At 41.0% G+C, this 16276-nt stretch overlaps 2 protein-coding genes across 2 annotated transcripts; one reads left to right on the top strand and one right to left on the bottom strand.

Annotated features, from left to right (window-relative positions):
* Positions 1 to 3462: 3462 nt before the first annotated feature.
* Positions 3463 to 5889, bottom strand: LOC116264563 (pollen receptor-like kinase 6). Its single transcript, XM_031644862.2, has 2 exons — positions 4510 to 5889; positions 3463 to 4405 (listed from the first exon to the last, which is right to left on the bottom strand). The coding sequence occupies exons 1-2, from the start codon at positions 5726 to 5728 to the stop codon at positions 3687 to 3689; spliced, it is 1938 nt and encodes a 645-aa protein (XP_031500722.1). The 5' UTR covers positions 5729 to 5889; the 3' UTR covers positions 3463 to 3686.
* Positions 5890 to 9556: 3667 nt separating this feature from the next.
* Positions 9557 to 15409, top strand: LOC116264716 (probable polygalacturonase). Its single transcript, XM_031645074.2, has 5 exons — positions 9557 to 10383; positions 11891 to 12011; positions 12901 to 13149; positions 13803 to 13956; positions 14637 to 15409. Exons 1-5 carry the CDS (start codon positions 9934 to 9936, stop codon positions 15160 to 15162), a joined length of 1500 nt encoding a protein of 499 aa, XP_031500934.1. The 5' UTR covers positions 9557 to 9933; the 3' UTR covers positions 15163 to 15409.
* The last annotated feature ends 867 nt before the right edge of the window (positions 15410 to 16276 follow it).

The raw sequence follows: 16276 nt of genomic DNA, 5'->3' as shown, positions 1-16276 counted from the left end.
CGAAAGGAGCATGTATTGCGAAAGAAGACAATCTCACTAGTGCAAGTGGAATGGCAACATCATGGCATCAAAGAATGCATATGAGAGCCAGAAGAAGACATGAGAAAGAGTTACCCTCAATTGTTTCAATAAGGTACGCTCAAATTTCGAGTACGAAATTTATTTTTAGGGGGGAAGGATGTAAAACCCACGACGTTACTCCTTCCACTTCCTTTTGAAACTTCCCATTTCCATTATAATGGGAACAATATGGAAAGAAAACGAATGATTTCCTAACTAAAAAGAATTAAAGAAATGAGAAAGGAAATCAAGAGGTTGTTTCCTTTCTTGTGAAAAACTGAAAAGAAGAAAACGTATGACAATTAGGAAGGCTCGTAGAGGGTTATTTAACCCCATTTTTTAGAAAATGACCATTCTTTATTCCATTCTTAGAGAAGGAGACTCAACGACAGAGAGTTGAGAGAAAGAATGAGGAAGTGAAGAAGAGATCAAGGAAAGGAGTTGGTGTTGGAAACTCATCTCGATTAACAGGTATGGGAAATTTCAGTTATGCATAGAGCATGAAGCCGTGTATTTCTGATTTCTTATAAAATCTATGTCTATGTGGATCTATGTATTTTTATGCATGAATATGAATCTATGCATGAGTTATAGCATGGGAATGTTCAGTGATGAATAGCATGAAGCCCTTGTATTTGGACTGCTCTTTAATGGAGATATATATGTCTGTATGATATACTGTATTCTAAGTTTTGAATATCTATGAGAAAGCATGCTAAATACAGATATGAAGTGCAAATCATGCCAGTCTAAGTTGTTTCTCCTTGTTTTTTTTTTTTTTGTTATTTCATTTGTGAGAAACTGAGACTCGAGAGCATGAATATCCATGTTTAAGGCTATGTTAGAGGGTTTCGAACAAATCTCAGGAAGTAATCTTAGACCAGAACCCTCACGGAGGGACTGCCCTGCCTGTGGGAAGGCTCCGCTATCATCCTGAACCTAATCCATGAAAAAAAAAAGGGGAAAACGGTCCAGAACATTGTCGACAGAGGGCAAGGCCTGTTCTGCTCGACTTTGGGTAAATCAAAAATCCGCAACAAATAAGGGGAAAAGAAATACCTCAACCCTACCGACGAACAGAGCTTGTCGATGGTAGCAAAGGCGATTTGGGGAAAAATGTGGAAGACGGCATTGGAGTTGCAAAATCCCTCCTGTCGTTCCCTTCTGATTCCTCACTGTCGCTGTGAGAGGGAAACCGAGAAGGACACCATTAAAGTTGGGAGGTAGTCTTCCTCATGAGGAGATACTGCAAAAAGGGAGCAGCAGAGGAGGAGGTGACGGCTGAGAGCGACAAATGGTCGGTAGGAGCAGCTACGGGAGACCCGAACACTGGATCTCGCTGGAGAAGGAGAAGATGAGGCGGCGGCAGCTGGTGGCGTTCGGCGCTGCGGCAGGGGTGCTCGCGGGAAGAATACGATCTCTTCCTCCCCTCTGCTAGTTTTTGGTGGTGGAAGAACGGTGGAAGCCCCACCGTCGGTCGAACGAGAAGAAGACGGGGGTGCTCTCGTGAGGAGAGAGAAAATCAGGCGAAGGAATGAAAGGAAACGAGGGTGCGACGGATTTTATATTAAGTTGAAAATTTGCAAAACTGGTCCAAATAATTAGCAAAATATTCAGATATGCTGTTATAATTCTTATAGACTCATGCCGCGTCACTTTTGCTAAAAACCTCCTCAAAAAGAGGCTTGCGAAAGTTATTTTCACCAAAAACCGGATATTTAATACGAAATTGTGATCTGGTACCCCCTAAGTTCTTAATAATTGCCAAAAGGTGGTTTTTATAGATTAAAAAAGAGTTGTTATGTTTTTATTGCTCTTTGATGCCTTTAGTCTTATTTAAATTTCAGAAAAAGGGTTCTGAAATAGCTTGTTTCTAAAAGATGTTCACAATATTATTATTTGAGATTCTGAATTTCGTTATGATGCATTTGACTTTGCTTTATTGCCATTAAATTAAGATCTACATGGTTGATTTATTCTGTTTGAGAAACTGAGCCTGAGGGCGATTTCTGTGAGAGGTACTAGACGATGTCTAGTGATGAGAAACCCTCACTTTTGGAATTCGAAGGCGAAACGTGGACTGTGTGCGATGGTTTATACGAGTGCGAGCTTTCTGTTTCTGCCCAGTGTTTGGTTTCGTCCCGGGAGGTAGTGGTGCGCCTGAGCTCACTCCTGTATCTGTACTGGATGGCCCACAGGGTATTGGGCGGCACAAAGGTCCGGGATTCTGTTCTGTTTCTGTTTGGGAGCGAGGGGATTTCTTTTGCTCGGCACGATGACCATAACATTGTCAGAGAACCACGGTTGGAAGCCTACGAAATTTTGGAGGTTGTGCACACCTCGTTTTGTTTTTGAGTCGTAACTGCAATATGTGTTAAGATTTGAGGGCATTTGTTTTGCAAAATCAAATATTATTTTGATGGGCCATGTTCCATTCCTGGCTGGATTTTCTCATATTCAGAGGAATTCTGACAATTTTTTCTATCTCTACAGGTAGTCCTTGATAGATTTTGGTTTTGGAGTGACGACCTTGGTCTTGTGATGGACGGGCATTGGCATTTTGGACACTGCATCGGTTTGGGAATTTGTGGTTATTTTTGTTTGGGTCCAAGTATTTTATTATTGAATAAAACAATGTCTGATTTCTTTATGTTCTGGTCATGACTCAATATTGCTTCCGCTATTATTTCGCTATTATAGAAATGAAAGAAAATTTTTGGTGTCAAAAATTGGGTCGTGACAAGTGGTGCTCAATTTATTGCTCTTTATGTACTGTTTCCAGTTGTCATCAAAGAGAGGCATGACTTTGGATTCAAGAAGTTGCCTTGTATCTCACATCCTCCTTTTTGTCGTTGTAATTAAACAAGAAACCATTTGCACTGCAGTTTCATTGGCAGATTGGTCATTGGATTCACTGTTGCGAAGAGATGCTACAAAGGCTTAAGCATATTATATATACACACACACCCCAAGCGAGAGCCATTAAAATTAATTAGTAACGTATTTTTTCGGCAATATGAGATACGATGAGAAACTTATACTCTAAAAATGAGCAATTCTTATAACATTATCAAATTTTTTTAACAAAAATAGTCTGTAAATTATCAAATGATTGAGAGAAAAACAAGAAAAAAATAGCTATGAACAAATTTTTTTCTAGTATTAGTTCATACCTTTTTCTTTTACTCAGCCGATTATCATGATTGATGGAATGGGTTGATGAGTAAGTTGGGTGACTTATCATTCACCCACTACTACATAAATAAATAAGTATACAAAATATATATATCGATGTGGCTTTATCTTTCCATATACAATTGCAATTCACAAGCCTTATTGTAGTGTGTCATTTACGAATAAGTTCATCGTTCAAAGTCCAAGACACCTCGTTGGCGATCAATAAACTCTATAAACAATTACATACATGAAGTTCTGAATATTAAGGCCTAGCTGAAGAGAAAAAAAATGTGTATTGACAAAGAAAAAAAGAAAAAGAAAATGAAGAAACAAGTGAAACCATAATCATTTGCCAATCTTTTTGCAATGGTAGAATATGAAATGAAAAAATGATCAATCTCGAGAAAAGAACAGACCAGGCAAATCTGAACTCGCTCTCATGGCAACAATCACGAAATTGCGAACGTATCGTGCCGGGACGACAAGGAGCTAAAGCTTCCCTTCCCCGACCAGCGCGACGAGAGGACGGCCGGAGCGTTCGCCCGGGACGACGACAAAGCCCCTCGAAGCGACGGTGCAACAACGGCTCCTTCCTCGTCTATCTTGATGTCTTCTATCTTCTTAAGGGCGGTGCCCATGTCAGGCCTCTTTTCCAAGCTCGGCTCGGTGCAGTCCAGCCCAACGTGCAGCAACTGCCTCATTTCATTGGGTATGCTCTTCAACTCCTGGACTATCTCCGGGTCATAGATGTCCTTCTCGTGCCCATCGGCTAGCTCGGACCTGACCCACTGGGGTAGGTCTATGCCGCCTTTGCCATGGTTGAGATACTGGGACGGGAACTTCCCCGTGACGAGCTCCAGGAGGATTATGCCGAGGCACCAGACGTCGGACTTGTGACAGAGTTGCTGGGACTTCGTGTACTCCGGCGACCTGTAGGCGACCATGTTTTGAGACGCAAGCGTGGGATTGATCAAAGCCGAGAAGCCAAAGTCGGCTATGAGGGGTTCGCAGTCCTCTCCGAACAGCACGTTCGTCGATTTCAGGTTGCCGTGGGGAAGGTCCATGTCGCCGAGCTCTTTGTGGAGATGGGCGAGCCCGCGGGTGATCCCTTGAGCAATTCTTATTCGCGTCGGCCATTCCAGGATCGGCCGGTCTGGGCCACGGTCGCCTGCCGGAAAAAGTATATCAGCACACGTCAATAGCTTCGATATAAATGCAGTTGGTATGAGAATGAATCGAGGAATGGCGTTGATAGTTTATTTTCTTTCTCACCATGCAAGAGAAGTAGCAGGTTGCCTTCGGTGGCATAGTCATACACCAAGAGCTTCTCCTCTCGCCGGTAGTGGTACGCCACCGGAGGCAGAACGTTGCGGTGCTGAATCTTTCCGAGGCGGCACATCTTGGCGTGGAACCCTTCCTTGCCTTCTTGGTTCATCTCCTTCATCCTCTTCACCACCACCGTTCTTCCGCTGGCGATCACCGCCTTGTAGGAGGACCCCAGCTCGTCGCTGCCGAGAACCTCCGCGGCGGCCCTCATCAGGTCCATAAGCGCGAAAACCACCTGCTCGTCCTTCACGAAGATAAGATCCGTTCCGCTTATCGACAAGGTCGGGAGCGGCCTCTTTGACTTGGTCGACTGCGACGGAGAGAAAACTTCCCTGCTCTGCGACTTCGTGCTTTCTTTGGGGCGCTGCAACGTCGCCGCCATTAGAGAAATGCATAACACGACCAACATCACTGCTATCACCACCACTTTTCCCTTGTTGCTGGGACTGGGCAGGGTTGGGGAAACGACCGCTCCTCCATTCTGAGCGGCGTCGCGCCTGACGCCCAAATTACCATTGAAGCAACTCGTGTCGAATCTCTGCAGTTCGGACGGAATATCCCCCTCCAGGCGGTTGTTTGACACGTTGAAGGATTTAAGGGAGGATTGACGGAAGTCCGGAATGTTCCCGGAGAACGCGTTGTTCTCGAGGCGGAGCTCAATGAGGTGGGGGAGCGAGGTCAAGGAGCTGGGAATGGCGCCGGTGAAGTTGTTGCCGGAGAGCCAGAGCTTCTTGAGGAAGGTCATTGCGGCGAAGGCGTCGGCCGGGATATCGCCGGAGAAGCCGTTGTTTTGGAGGAAGATGGATTTGAGGCTGCGGATGCTACCGACGTTAGGGAAGGGCCCGGAAAAGTTGTTGGATTGGAAGCTAACAGATCGCAGTCCAGGCAACTGGCGGAGGGCCTCGACGTCGATGGTGCCAGCGAGGCCGATGCCGCCGAGGTGCAGCCCCGTGATGACTCCATTGAAGCAGATGACTCCCCGCCAGTGGGAGGTACAGGGGTCGGCGCCTGCCGTCCACGAGGATAGCGCCTCGGGGTTCTGGATGGACTTCTTCAGCTGGAGGAGGGCGTCGGCTTCCGACAGTGCAGAAACGGAGTCCGGCTGGAGGAAGAGGAGGTGGTGGAGGAGGAAGAGGGGGATGAGGAGGGTGGGGGCAGCGGCCATTGTCTTCTTAGAATTCTTCCCCAGAAAATAACAATGGCCGCTGCTCTCTCAAGAAGGGAAAGCCTCTCTCTGTTTCTTCTCGTTTTTCCTTAATTTTTGTCCATTTTTTTCTTTTTGGATTTTGCTTCTATAATTTCATCGTGTTTTCATATTTTCATAATTTTTTAAGTTTTTTTTTTCAAAAAATTTGTTCCTATTTTTTCAAATTTTTTTTTAGAGAAGAGCTTGTGAAAATTGTGCTGTTTGTTGTTGGTTGTTTCTGGGGCTAAAAATGGGTCGCAAAATGAAGAGGCTGAGTTTTGCCTGCTGAAAAAGTCAAACGTGAAGATAGGAGGGAAATTTAGCTCGCGTTGAGGACCGGGGCTCATCCAGGAGTGGGTCCCACCTTTTTGCGTGGTTCGGATTTTGGATCTGGTTTATGGATCTTGGATTGGATTATAGTACTGGTTCTGATATTTGCGAGATGATAGTCCCAAATCAACTCCATAATTCATTTTCCGGTACGTATATTTCTAAAATACCGTTTACTATCATGAGAGAAAAAAAAAAAAGGCCCCTCTTTAATTGATCAAGTGAATTGAGAATAGCTTTAAGTCTTGTTATTAGTGAGGGGAAATCTTACTTTGCTCTTAAAATATATAGCTTACCTAAGTAGAAAAATCTCAACAAACGCATTTTAAACTTGTTCTTGATTGTTCTCTCCCAATTTACTCGTGCACATATGATTTGGTCCGGTCCAGTTCAATTACAATAAAAAGTATATTTGTAATATAACTTAATATATACAAATATAAGTAATATATATATATATATATATATATATATATATATATATAAAGTTTTTATAGTATGGCGTTCAAAATAAGTAAGCTTTTGTAAATGTGGTGTTCTATGTCGTAATAGATCAGTTTCTGAAATCAATTTGTCTCCATGGTTCCATATTCTTTCTATTTAACCTAAGTTGCATGCGAACCTTGTGATGAAATCAGTGAGAAAGGAAAAAGAGAGAAAGCAGATAAAGCTGTTGGCCAAATGAAAAGCAAATTCTGATGCTCAGTCGAATTGTTAAGGCAACCTAAAAGAACTCAAGAGAATACCTTTCACGGGTCCCGTCTAATACAGTTAGTGATCTCTTTTGTTTTCTTTTTCACTTGATCTCATCTTTGTTGTTCGAGTTTTCTCATCCATGTTCCTTCAGTCGTTTCCCCAATGCCTGTAATTGTTTGCAGAACTTTTATTATGTTTCCTTTCATATAGTTTGTCAACAATTTTTATGTTTAGTTAGTTTACGATAAAACGAGTATTATTAGAAAAAAATGCATATAATGCACGAGAAATAAGTCAACCGTATAAAACGGCAATTAGGCGCGTTTTTTAATGAAACTCCAGAAAATAAAAAACGTGAAAAAATTGTGTATCATACCCGTTTCTTTGCCTTTTTTTATTAATGATTAATTTTTTATAATTTTGAGGATTTATTTAATGTTTAAATCTTTAAAAAATTTGTCGAGATTTTCTCAAGATATTCTTGAGTTATACAACTTTGCGTATTATATCTGAAAAATTTCTCACCGTATAATACTCCTGAGATATACAACTTTGCGTATTATATCTGAAAAATTTCTCATTAATGTATCATGCATGTTTGCACCAAATGAACACCCACTGCACATAATCAGAGCATAAAGGATTCTAAAAGGATCAACCTTAAGATTTTAGGTGGTTAGTCTTAAATCTCAACAGTCATGTACAGGGTAGAAGGTGGTGCTTCATTGACTTTCCTTCTCAGCAAACTTCAAATAAAACTGGCCACCAACCTATAACCGATTGAAGACGCATGGCATAAAAAAATATGTGCTGTGTACACTTAGTAGTTAGGAGGTGAGTTCCTGAACAATTTTCCAGTAGGTGATCTGCTTCTGGAGATTGCAATAGTTGAAATATTTTTCACGAATTTGCATCGAGTTGATTGTGTTTAATCACAAAACTCAAATCTAATCACTGCCATTCATATTTCATTTTTCAACCTAGTTTAGCATTAACATAACTTTTCATTTTTTTTGAAGTGATGATATATATATATATAGTTAGAGAGAGATAGAGAGTTAGAGAGAGAGAGAGAGAGTGAGATAGAAAGATTGGTTAAGACCCTTCTGCAATGGTGTCATCGAGGAGGGAAGTTGTATATATATATATATATATATATATATATATATATAGAGAGAGAGAGAGAGAGAGATTGGTTAAGACCCTTCTGTAATGGTGTCATCGAGGAGGGAAGTTGTATATATATATATATATATATATATATATATATATATATAGAGAGAGAGAGAGAGAGAGAGAGAGAGAGGGAGAGAGAGATTGGTTAAGACCCTTCTGCAATGGTGTCATCGAGGAGGGAAGTTGCTGTCACAGAGCTACCAACCATGAAATGATGTATATAGCGGAGTGCCAACAAACAAGTATATATTTTCCTCTTTTTTTTTTTTTTCCTTACTCCTATAACAATTCAAAACTTTTGCTGGAAACCACAATAACCTCGATGAGTATAACAATTCAAAATTTTTTTTATCACGGTTGGTTTCATGCATTTATTTTATCTGTTTAGTTGTTTACTATCAATGAGAGTATGACTTTTCCCAGCACCAGAAGTGCATACAAATAATACCCACAACAGAAAGTTCAGAAACTATACAGTAACGATGAATTTAAAGGAAGAACTTGAGTCTCCATCCAACCATTCATTGTTAAATAGTTGTTGCTTGCGGCTAATGCAAGCCAGAAGAAGGTTGCAGTAATTTTGACAGGCTTTTACAGGTTAAAATTCTACCAACTCTTTTCCAGCAGGGAGGCATATTGAGGAAGAAAGTGAAAGCGTGCAATGCCTTTATAAAAATCATATTTGATCGACTTTCTGAAAGTCTTTTTCTTTCCTTCCAATCTTCTGGTTGAACTTGCAGTTTTAAATCTTCCTAGATCTGAGCTTTTCGACGCCCCCATGCTTGTAAAAGAAAAATTGCAGATGAGAATAAGAGTTTTTCTACGTGACACGCAAACCAAACACAAGATCTGCTTTCTCAAGGTAACAGAAAGAGACTTCGAAGCGAACTTCGCACAATCGGACTCTTCTCTGTTACTAGCTTCCGGCATACATCATGTTAGTGTTCTTTTCTCTCTCTCTCTCTCTCTCCTTATATATATATATATATATATATGTAATTTTTTCATTATCAGCATTGCAGCATTGCAGACCATTGTATAGATGAAGCTCAAGATGACTTCATATATATATATATATATAGGTATGCAATTTTTTCACTATCATAGTAAGAAATATGTCGATCAGTTACTAATATATTGAAATTCACAAGAATTGTTCGTCACGTAGCTTCTTATGTATGATCATCTCGAGGCAAGTATGAGGTGCCTTGTTTTGAATGAATAAGTAAACATTTCCCATCGCCTAAGCAATTTAACGAATATCACTATCGAGATTTCCTTTAAGCTTTCCCTTTTTTTTGGCTTTTAAGAAAAAACATTGCCATACATGAACAATAAATTTAATATCTTCAATTAAGCATATAGGTAACATTAATTTACCTATAAAATTTTTTTCCAATGAAAATATAAAAAAAAAATATCAGAGCAAGGTCAAAACCACTAAAATGTATGAAAGAAAACATAAAGTTTGTAAACGTTATAAACACGTGGGGTTGCAGCAGGGAAAGCAGCTGTAAAGAAAAGATAATATCGCGATTTCATCAGCCGATAATTTCGAAGTTATGGGGTTTTAACCGTAACCGCAGAAATTATCGTGCTTTCCCGCCCCAAACCAAAGTCCCAACCACCCTCTCTGTGAGAGGGAGACGTTATATCTTCTCCCTTCGAGCCCACGCCTCCACCGCGTCGCCATTGAACCTTTCCCTTTCTCTCTTTCCCTTTCTCCTCAACCAATCCAATCCAATAAAACCTTACAGACTCGTCCTCGAAGATGAGGAGGAAGAAGAAGAAGCAGCAGCAGCAGAGGAAGCATAAGAAGAAAACGAAGGGGAGGATGATGATGGGGAACCGCTAGCGCTGTTACTGGTTTCCCCGCCACTTTTGATCGGATTGCCGGCTCAACATTTCCGGATCTCGTCGATTCTCTCTGCACGCGGCGATCTGTGTTGTTCCGGTTCGCAGCTAGAACGCAGTCAACGGAAATGACGGACGGGGCCGGTTTTCCAGGCTTGCAACGGGGCAAGTCGGAGCTTCACCGCCGGATCTCGGCTGCCTCCGTTTCCTTCCTTGCGTCCCGCTACTGCTCCGTCCTCCTGGTCTTATGGATCGTCGGGTTCGCGTCGGTATTCTTCTGGCAGCGGGGCGCGGGAGACGGGCTGCGGGTTTTCCTGTGGGCGACCGCCGGGGGATTCCAGTCGGCGCCTGGCGTTCGGTACAGAGTGTTCAACTTGGAGGACTTTGGGGCAGTCGGGGACGGGCTGACGGTGAACACTGCGGCGTTTGAGAGGGCGGTGGCGGAGATTGCGAAGCACTCCAGATGGGGCGGGGCCCAGCTGACTGTCCCTGCTGGTGTCTGGCTCACGGCGCCCTTCAACCTGACCAGTCATATGACGCTGTTCCTAGCTGCGGATGCGGTAATTCTGGGGATCGAGGTATGCATTAATTTATAATAATCGCCATTGTCTTCGTTGTCGTATCATTACTGAGGTTCGTTTTCCTGTGTTCCACATGTTCGATACCTTTCTATCATCTTTATCGATTTTGACTTCTGTGTAGTCCCGGATATGGCTATTTCATGTCACCTCGTTGTCGTCGTCATCCTTACCATGTGCCTCTACATCAATTCTACTAGTTGTTCATGGGAATCTTTCATAATCTCCGATCCCATTATAATCTTATCATCCATGGGAACGGATTTTTGGGTTGCTTGTTGGCTATGCTGCTGAAGTTGATGGTGGCTGCATCCTTGTCCCTTTTTCTCGTTACTATCGTCCTCAAATCCTTAGCTCTGTAGTTAAATCAGCATCTCTATTGAAACATGTGGTCGTAAGCGAGTAAAATGACACCTAATACTTCTGATGATTTTGTTTATTTAAATAAGTTAGTTGAAAATAGCTTTTCAATACTGACGTAGAAAACCTTTCAGTTGCAAGGAAAGAAATCTGTGCCCGCGTGTTACAGCTATTCAGACACACGGCGCGGTTGTGTTCTGGGCCTTCTGGTTTGAGGATTCCGCACCTTTATTTCCATAAAAAAATTGGGACAATGATCTGGTTTGTCGCTCAACAATCACGTGCTTATGGCGTTCTGGTAATTTTGGGAAGAAAAAGATTGTGTGTGCAGACGTCAGCTAATGTTAATTAGCATATAATAACTTGCACATACAGAACTCTCTGCGCCCCTCACCAACCCCCTCCACCCCAAAACAACAACCAAAAAAAAAAAAAAAGAGAAAAGAAAATCATAAAATTACAATGGTCTCTTTGGATAAATTTTCTTTTCCATCCATGGTTCGGTTTTGTTCATTTGCTTGAACTACAGCCGTCTTCCGCCAGGAAATCCTAATATAGCATATACACCTAAGGTACTGTTGTTCTGTTTAATTTTCAAAAGAACTATTTGTCTTTCATATGGTTTTTTTATTGTTCTTGTTAATGCTAATCAAGGGTGCTTTAATAAAATTTTCCTTTTCCATCACTATCCCATCAATACCTCGTCCATCTGTTGATCACTTCTTGGAAGCTCCACTAACGATTATCAAAAGAAAAACAAAAAGGAAGAGGACTATTTCCTGTCGTTGCACAACTCGTCCGTTGCTTGAAGCCTTGGACTTCTAACTTTCTAAGTTATCTTTTAACTTGTTCTCGGTCGTACATCCCTTCACGACTCACGAGCTATGGGCTGATCTTTCTCCTTCGGTTGAGGGCATATTTGCATCTCCTTGGTTTACCTTTATCCAATCAGTTTTGGTAAATTGTAGGTAGAGTAGACTCGTCGTGCCATATCGCTGGATAGCAACTTTTTAAAAGAACTGGTCAATCTTATGGATGCAGCGGTTGTTTCCTTTTGATAGTTTCTCTTCTGGAGTTTTATTTATTCATGGGTTGTTTGGCTGGATACAGAGGTAAACAAGTGTTACAAGGATATTTGATGTTGTAGGATGAAGAGCTCTGGCCGCTGATGCCCGCATTGCCATCATATGGATATGGGAGGGAGCATCCTGGACCTCGATACGGCAGTTTGATCCATGGCCAAAATCTCAAGGATGTCGAAATAACAGGTCAAGCGTTTCTTTATAGTGGTTTTAAGCTTTTACGATCATTCTATCTTTGCGCACCACATTTGTTGGTAGGTTAGAGGTCAACAAGCTCATCTGATGATGGTATCTATTTGAGTGAAGGCCAAAATGCTTTGGTCTGCATTAATTTGCATCGTTACATATTTTCTTGTCGGAAAATGGGTGATGGTCGTGAACATCTGGAGTACTTTCATCACAAGGAAGCCTACCTCCGGGTAGTATTTCGCTTGTTTGATATAACAGTAATTAACAATTCAAAATTCGGTGCAGTCTAAGGCTCAAGAACCTCTCAGTGAGTTTGCTTATGCTTCTGAATTTCATTTACTTCTAAATTTAAAACATCAACGCAGCTTTGAAAAGAGTAAGGGTGTCTGTTGAGAGCCAACGACTTAAATCCATAGAGATGAGATGGCAAGATACCCACACCAAAATTCAAGTTTATCAAATTAAATATCTCAATTCAAACTTAAGATGCATGTTTAAGTTCACACTGTCAAGTTCTTGCATTTAAAAATGTGTCCTAAGATCAGATAGATCTGACATAACCAAACATCACCTAAATTACCGTTATGCAATAAAAACGAATTTTTATTCATTTCCAGTTAAACTGGAAACATCGATCGTTCACTTTGCGAAGCAGCCAAATGATCACGAGGAATTTTCCAATGCAGCATGAACGTAAGTAGCAATGACTAGCATGAGGAGCATATGCAACATATTTAAGTTTTATTAGCTCTAATATTCTACAGCAGCAATTGTTTCTGTCATGGCCAAATAGAGCTTGTAATCTTGTACTTCCCTTTCTTTTTGACGGCAGCATTTCATTTGGAGATAAAATGCCCTGATATGTTATGTTCCTTTGCTTGAACAGGCCAAAATGGCACGATTGATGGACAGGGCCATGTATGGTGGCGGAAGTACCGGCAAAAACTTCTCAATCATACTAGGGGTCCTCTTATCCAGATTATGTGGTCAACTGACATAAGGATCTCAAATATCACTCTGCAAAATTCGCCTTTTTGGACTCTGCATCCCTTTGACTGCAAGAACGTAAACATCTCAGGGGTCACAATTTTGGCTCCTGTACATGATGCTCCCAACACGGATGGGATCGATCCAGGTAAGCATTTGCATATTCTTGTCGCTCATAAGTTTCTCATTACCAAAATAAAACATCACTTGCGAATGCTTGTTCGATGTGTTGAAACATCACTATGCGCATACATTCAGAATTTGAACGTTTGCTGCCAATTTGTCTATGTTCCCGAGTTGGCTTTTCAGTTGGGCAGTTGATATTTCTTTCCATTCATCTCCTGAAATAAACTAATTCATTCTCCCTTTTCATGTATGTCCTAAAGGTTTCAGTAACTTCGTTTTTTCTATAGTAGATTCACAATATTTCAATATCACTCACTTTCTTTCACTTTGCAGCAGAAATCTTGCGTTATAGAAAGAAGGCAAAGTAAAAAGTAAATTAGAATATAGAAGAATATTTTGTGGTGCCCAGAAACAAGAAAATTGCACCGCATAAGATCAAAGTCATATTTCCTTGGATGATATTTTCTCGCTCACTGGTCAGGGCATTGTTTCTTGAAACTGGTCAAGTGCAAATTGGACATCATTTTGTATGTCTTGTATATAAGGACACATAATTAGCCATACTCGAAATGAAACTTTATATGGGTATAACCGTAACTTTCCTATGTCATCTTCTACTATATAGCATGGTATTGATTCTAATATTATGGTGCTTACTGCTTAATTGACGTGCAGATTCGTGTGAGAATGTAGTCATTGAGAACTGTTACATTAGCGTTGGTGACGATGGAATTGCTATAAAGAGTGGCTGGGACCAGTATGGGATTGCATACAATCGTTCATCCACTAACATTTATATTCGGAATCTTGTTGTCCGTTCAATGGTAAGGTAAGGTGGTTCTTTGATGACTTTGTGAATGAGTTAGATCATAAAGGTGCAAAGGTCTAGTAATGTTGTATTATTTTGTTCTCTGGGTTGCTCTTAACTACCACATGCTATAGTAAATGGCTCAACACGCCTTTATCTAGTGAGTTTAATTCCCTTAAACATTTGAATCATGGTGGAAAATGTCTTAGACAGCATTTGGTTACCTTTCCACCATTTCTTTCTGTTGCACCCCTGTAGGTGCGACAGACTTTAGCATAAATCCATACATTTTACATGTTAAATGGTGGGAGAGTGTTTTATGACACCCTCTACCATGTTTAGAAGAGGAGTGCACATTTTAGACAGTAACCTTTCTCTCAAACCTTCTGTACCGATCATGCTTCACGTCGGATAGGAAAGAAACACCTAACAGGACATTATTCTTGGATTTACCATTTCAATTTTCATCAGTTTCATCATGTGCGTCTATAATGTTCTCTATTCGATTTGCATGTCATATGAGTTGCATAAATTGAAGATTCCGCATGTTCACTCTATTGAGGTTACAAAGACCTTCTTGTTAATTGTCGGCGCTCATTATTAAGCAGTTTCTTTCAGTCTATGTAGCACTTTTCTCTCAGCTTTTGTTTGGTTTGCTCGGTGATGTCCTTTCCATTTCAAATTCGGTGAGCATTTTGCAGTGCTGGTGTATCCATTGGTAGTGAGATGTCTGGGGGCATTTCTAATGTCTCCATGGAGAATATACATGTCTGGAACTCGAAGCGTGCCATCAGGATCAAGACTGCACCAGGGAGAGGTGGTTACGTGCGGCACATTTCCTATAGGAATCTGACGTTCGATGATGTTCGAGTAGGGATCCTCGTTAAAACCGATTACAATGAGCACCCTGATGAGGACTATGATCCAAAGGCATTCCCCGTTCTTGAGAATATACATTTCACAGGCGTCCGTGGACAGAGTGTTCGTGTGCCTGTTAGGATTCAGGGCAGTGATGACATCCCCGTGAAAAATGTGGTCTTCCGAGATATGTATGTTGGATTACAATACAAGAAGAAACACATCTTCCAGTGCTCCTATGTCGAAGGTCGAGTTTACGGCAGCATTTTCCCAGAACCATGTGAGAACCTTGACCGCTATGATGAGCACGGGGAGCTGGTTAGTCGCTCAGTGTCACCCAATGCTACTGACATTGACTATGATTTCTGATGCGTGGAGGTTCAAGCTTGATTCCTCCTTCCACGAAGGAAATGTTTCCTTGTAAATGGAGCCTGTTTGAACCATGAGAAGAGCCGCTGCTGGCTGTAAGTGTGGTTTCCATTCACTTTTAAGATCTGTTTTACTTTTTTCTTTTTCTTGGTTATTTTGTACAAAAGAACATGACTTATTCATGTGTAACAAATGAGAGTAAAAAGCTTATTCCACTGCCTAAAAACATTAGCAATGAGTTCCATTATCCCTGTTTCAAGAAATACTCTGAGTTCAGACTGTTTGTTTAACCTTGATCTAATGTCACGTTAAACCAGTGCAAATATGTTTTATAAGTATGGTCATGAAATCTCCTGTTTGCTTTCGTTCAAACATCTGTCCGTGGATAAATACTGAGCATCAAAAAGGTAAACACCCTGTGTTGCTTTTGGCGATCATTGTTCTCTCCTGGTTTGAACATTCTGTGAACCAAATAAATGGATTCCATTTACAGACTGCAGATCCTCTGGCTCAGGGGGACCTGATATGGGTAATCCATCTGCTATCTTTTGGAGCCAATCCAATGCGTCCCCATCTCCAAAACTTTGGACAATAGCGCTGTGCAGTTTTCCAAAAACTGAAAGGTATACGGTAGGCATGCAAAATCTTTATCTTATTATATCACCATCCGTTTGGGCAGATCCTCAAGGGAACCTGACCTGGTAGTCGATCTGCTACTAACCCATCTTGCGTTGCATCCCTGCATTTAAAACTTGCGAATAAAACGTCTGTATTTTTTCAAAAGCTAACTATGCTATAGACATGCAGAATCTTATTTTGTTATCTGTGATATGATATTACTATCTGATTGAGGAACGACCTTTTTCAACCTCTTTTCTCCATTAAAATTAAAGTTATCGAAGGTGCCCATCTTTTGTCTTTGCGCGCTCCCCTTATTGTACAACAGAGAAATGAAGATAATCCTGCCCTGAGATGAAAAGTTCCTCAGAGTCAATCACACCAGGCGATAAGTTGAATTCAGGAATTAATGCAGGTTATATATATATATATATATATTTATTTATTTATTTATTTATTTGACCCACCATGCCACTCATTCTGGCGAACCTTTAAC

Source organism: Nymphaea colorata, chromosome 11 (assembly GCF_008831285.2).
Source record: "Nymphaea colorata isolate Beijing-Zhang1983 chromosome 11, ASM883128v2, whole genome shotgun sequence".
Classification (NCBI taxonomy): Eukaryota; Viridiplantae; Streptophyta; class Magnoliopsida; order Nymphaeales; family Nymphaeaceae; genus Nymphaea; species Nymphaea colorata.
Note: the sequence above shows the minus strand (reverse complement) of the source record. Positions and strands in the feature narration are given on the sequence as shown.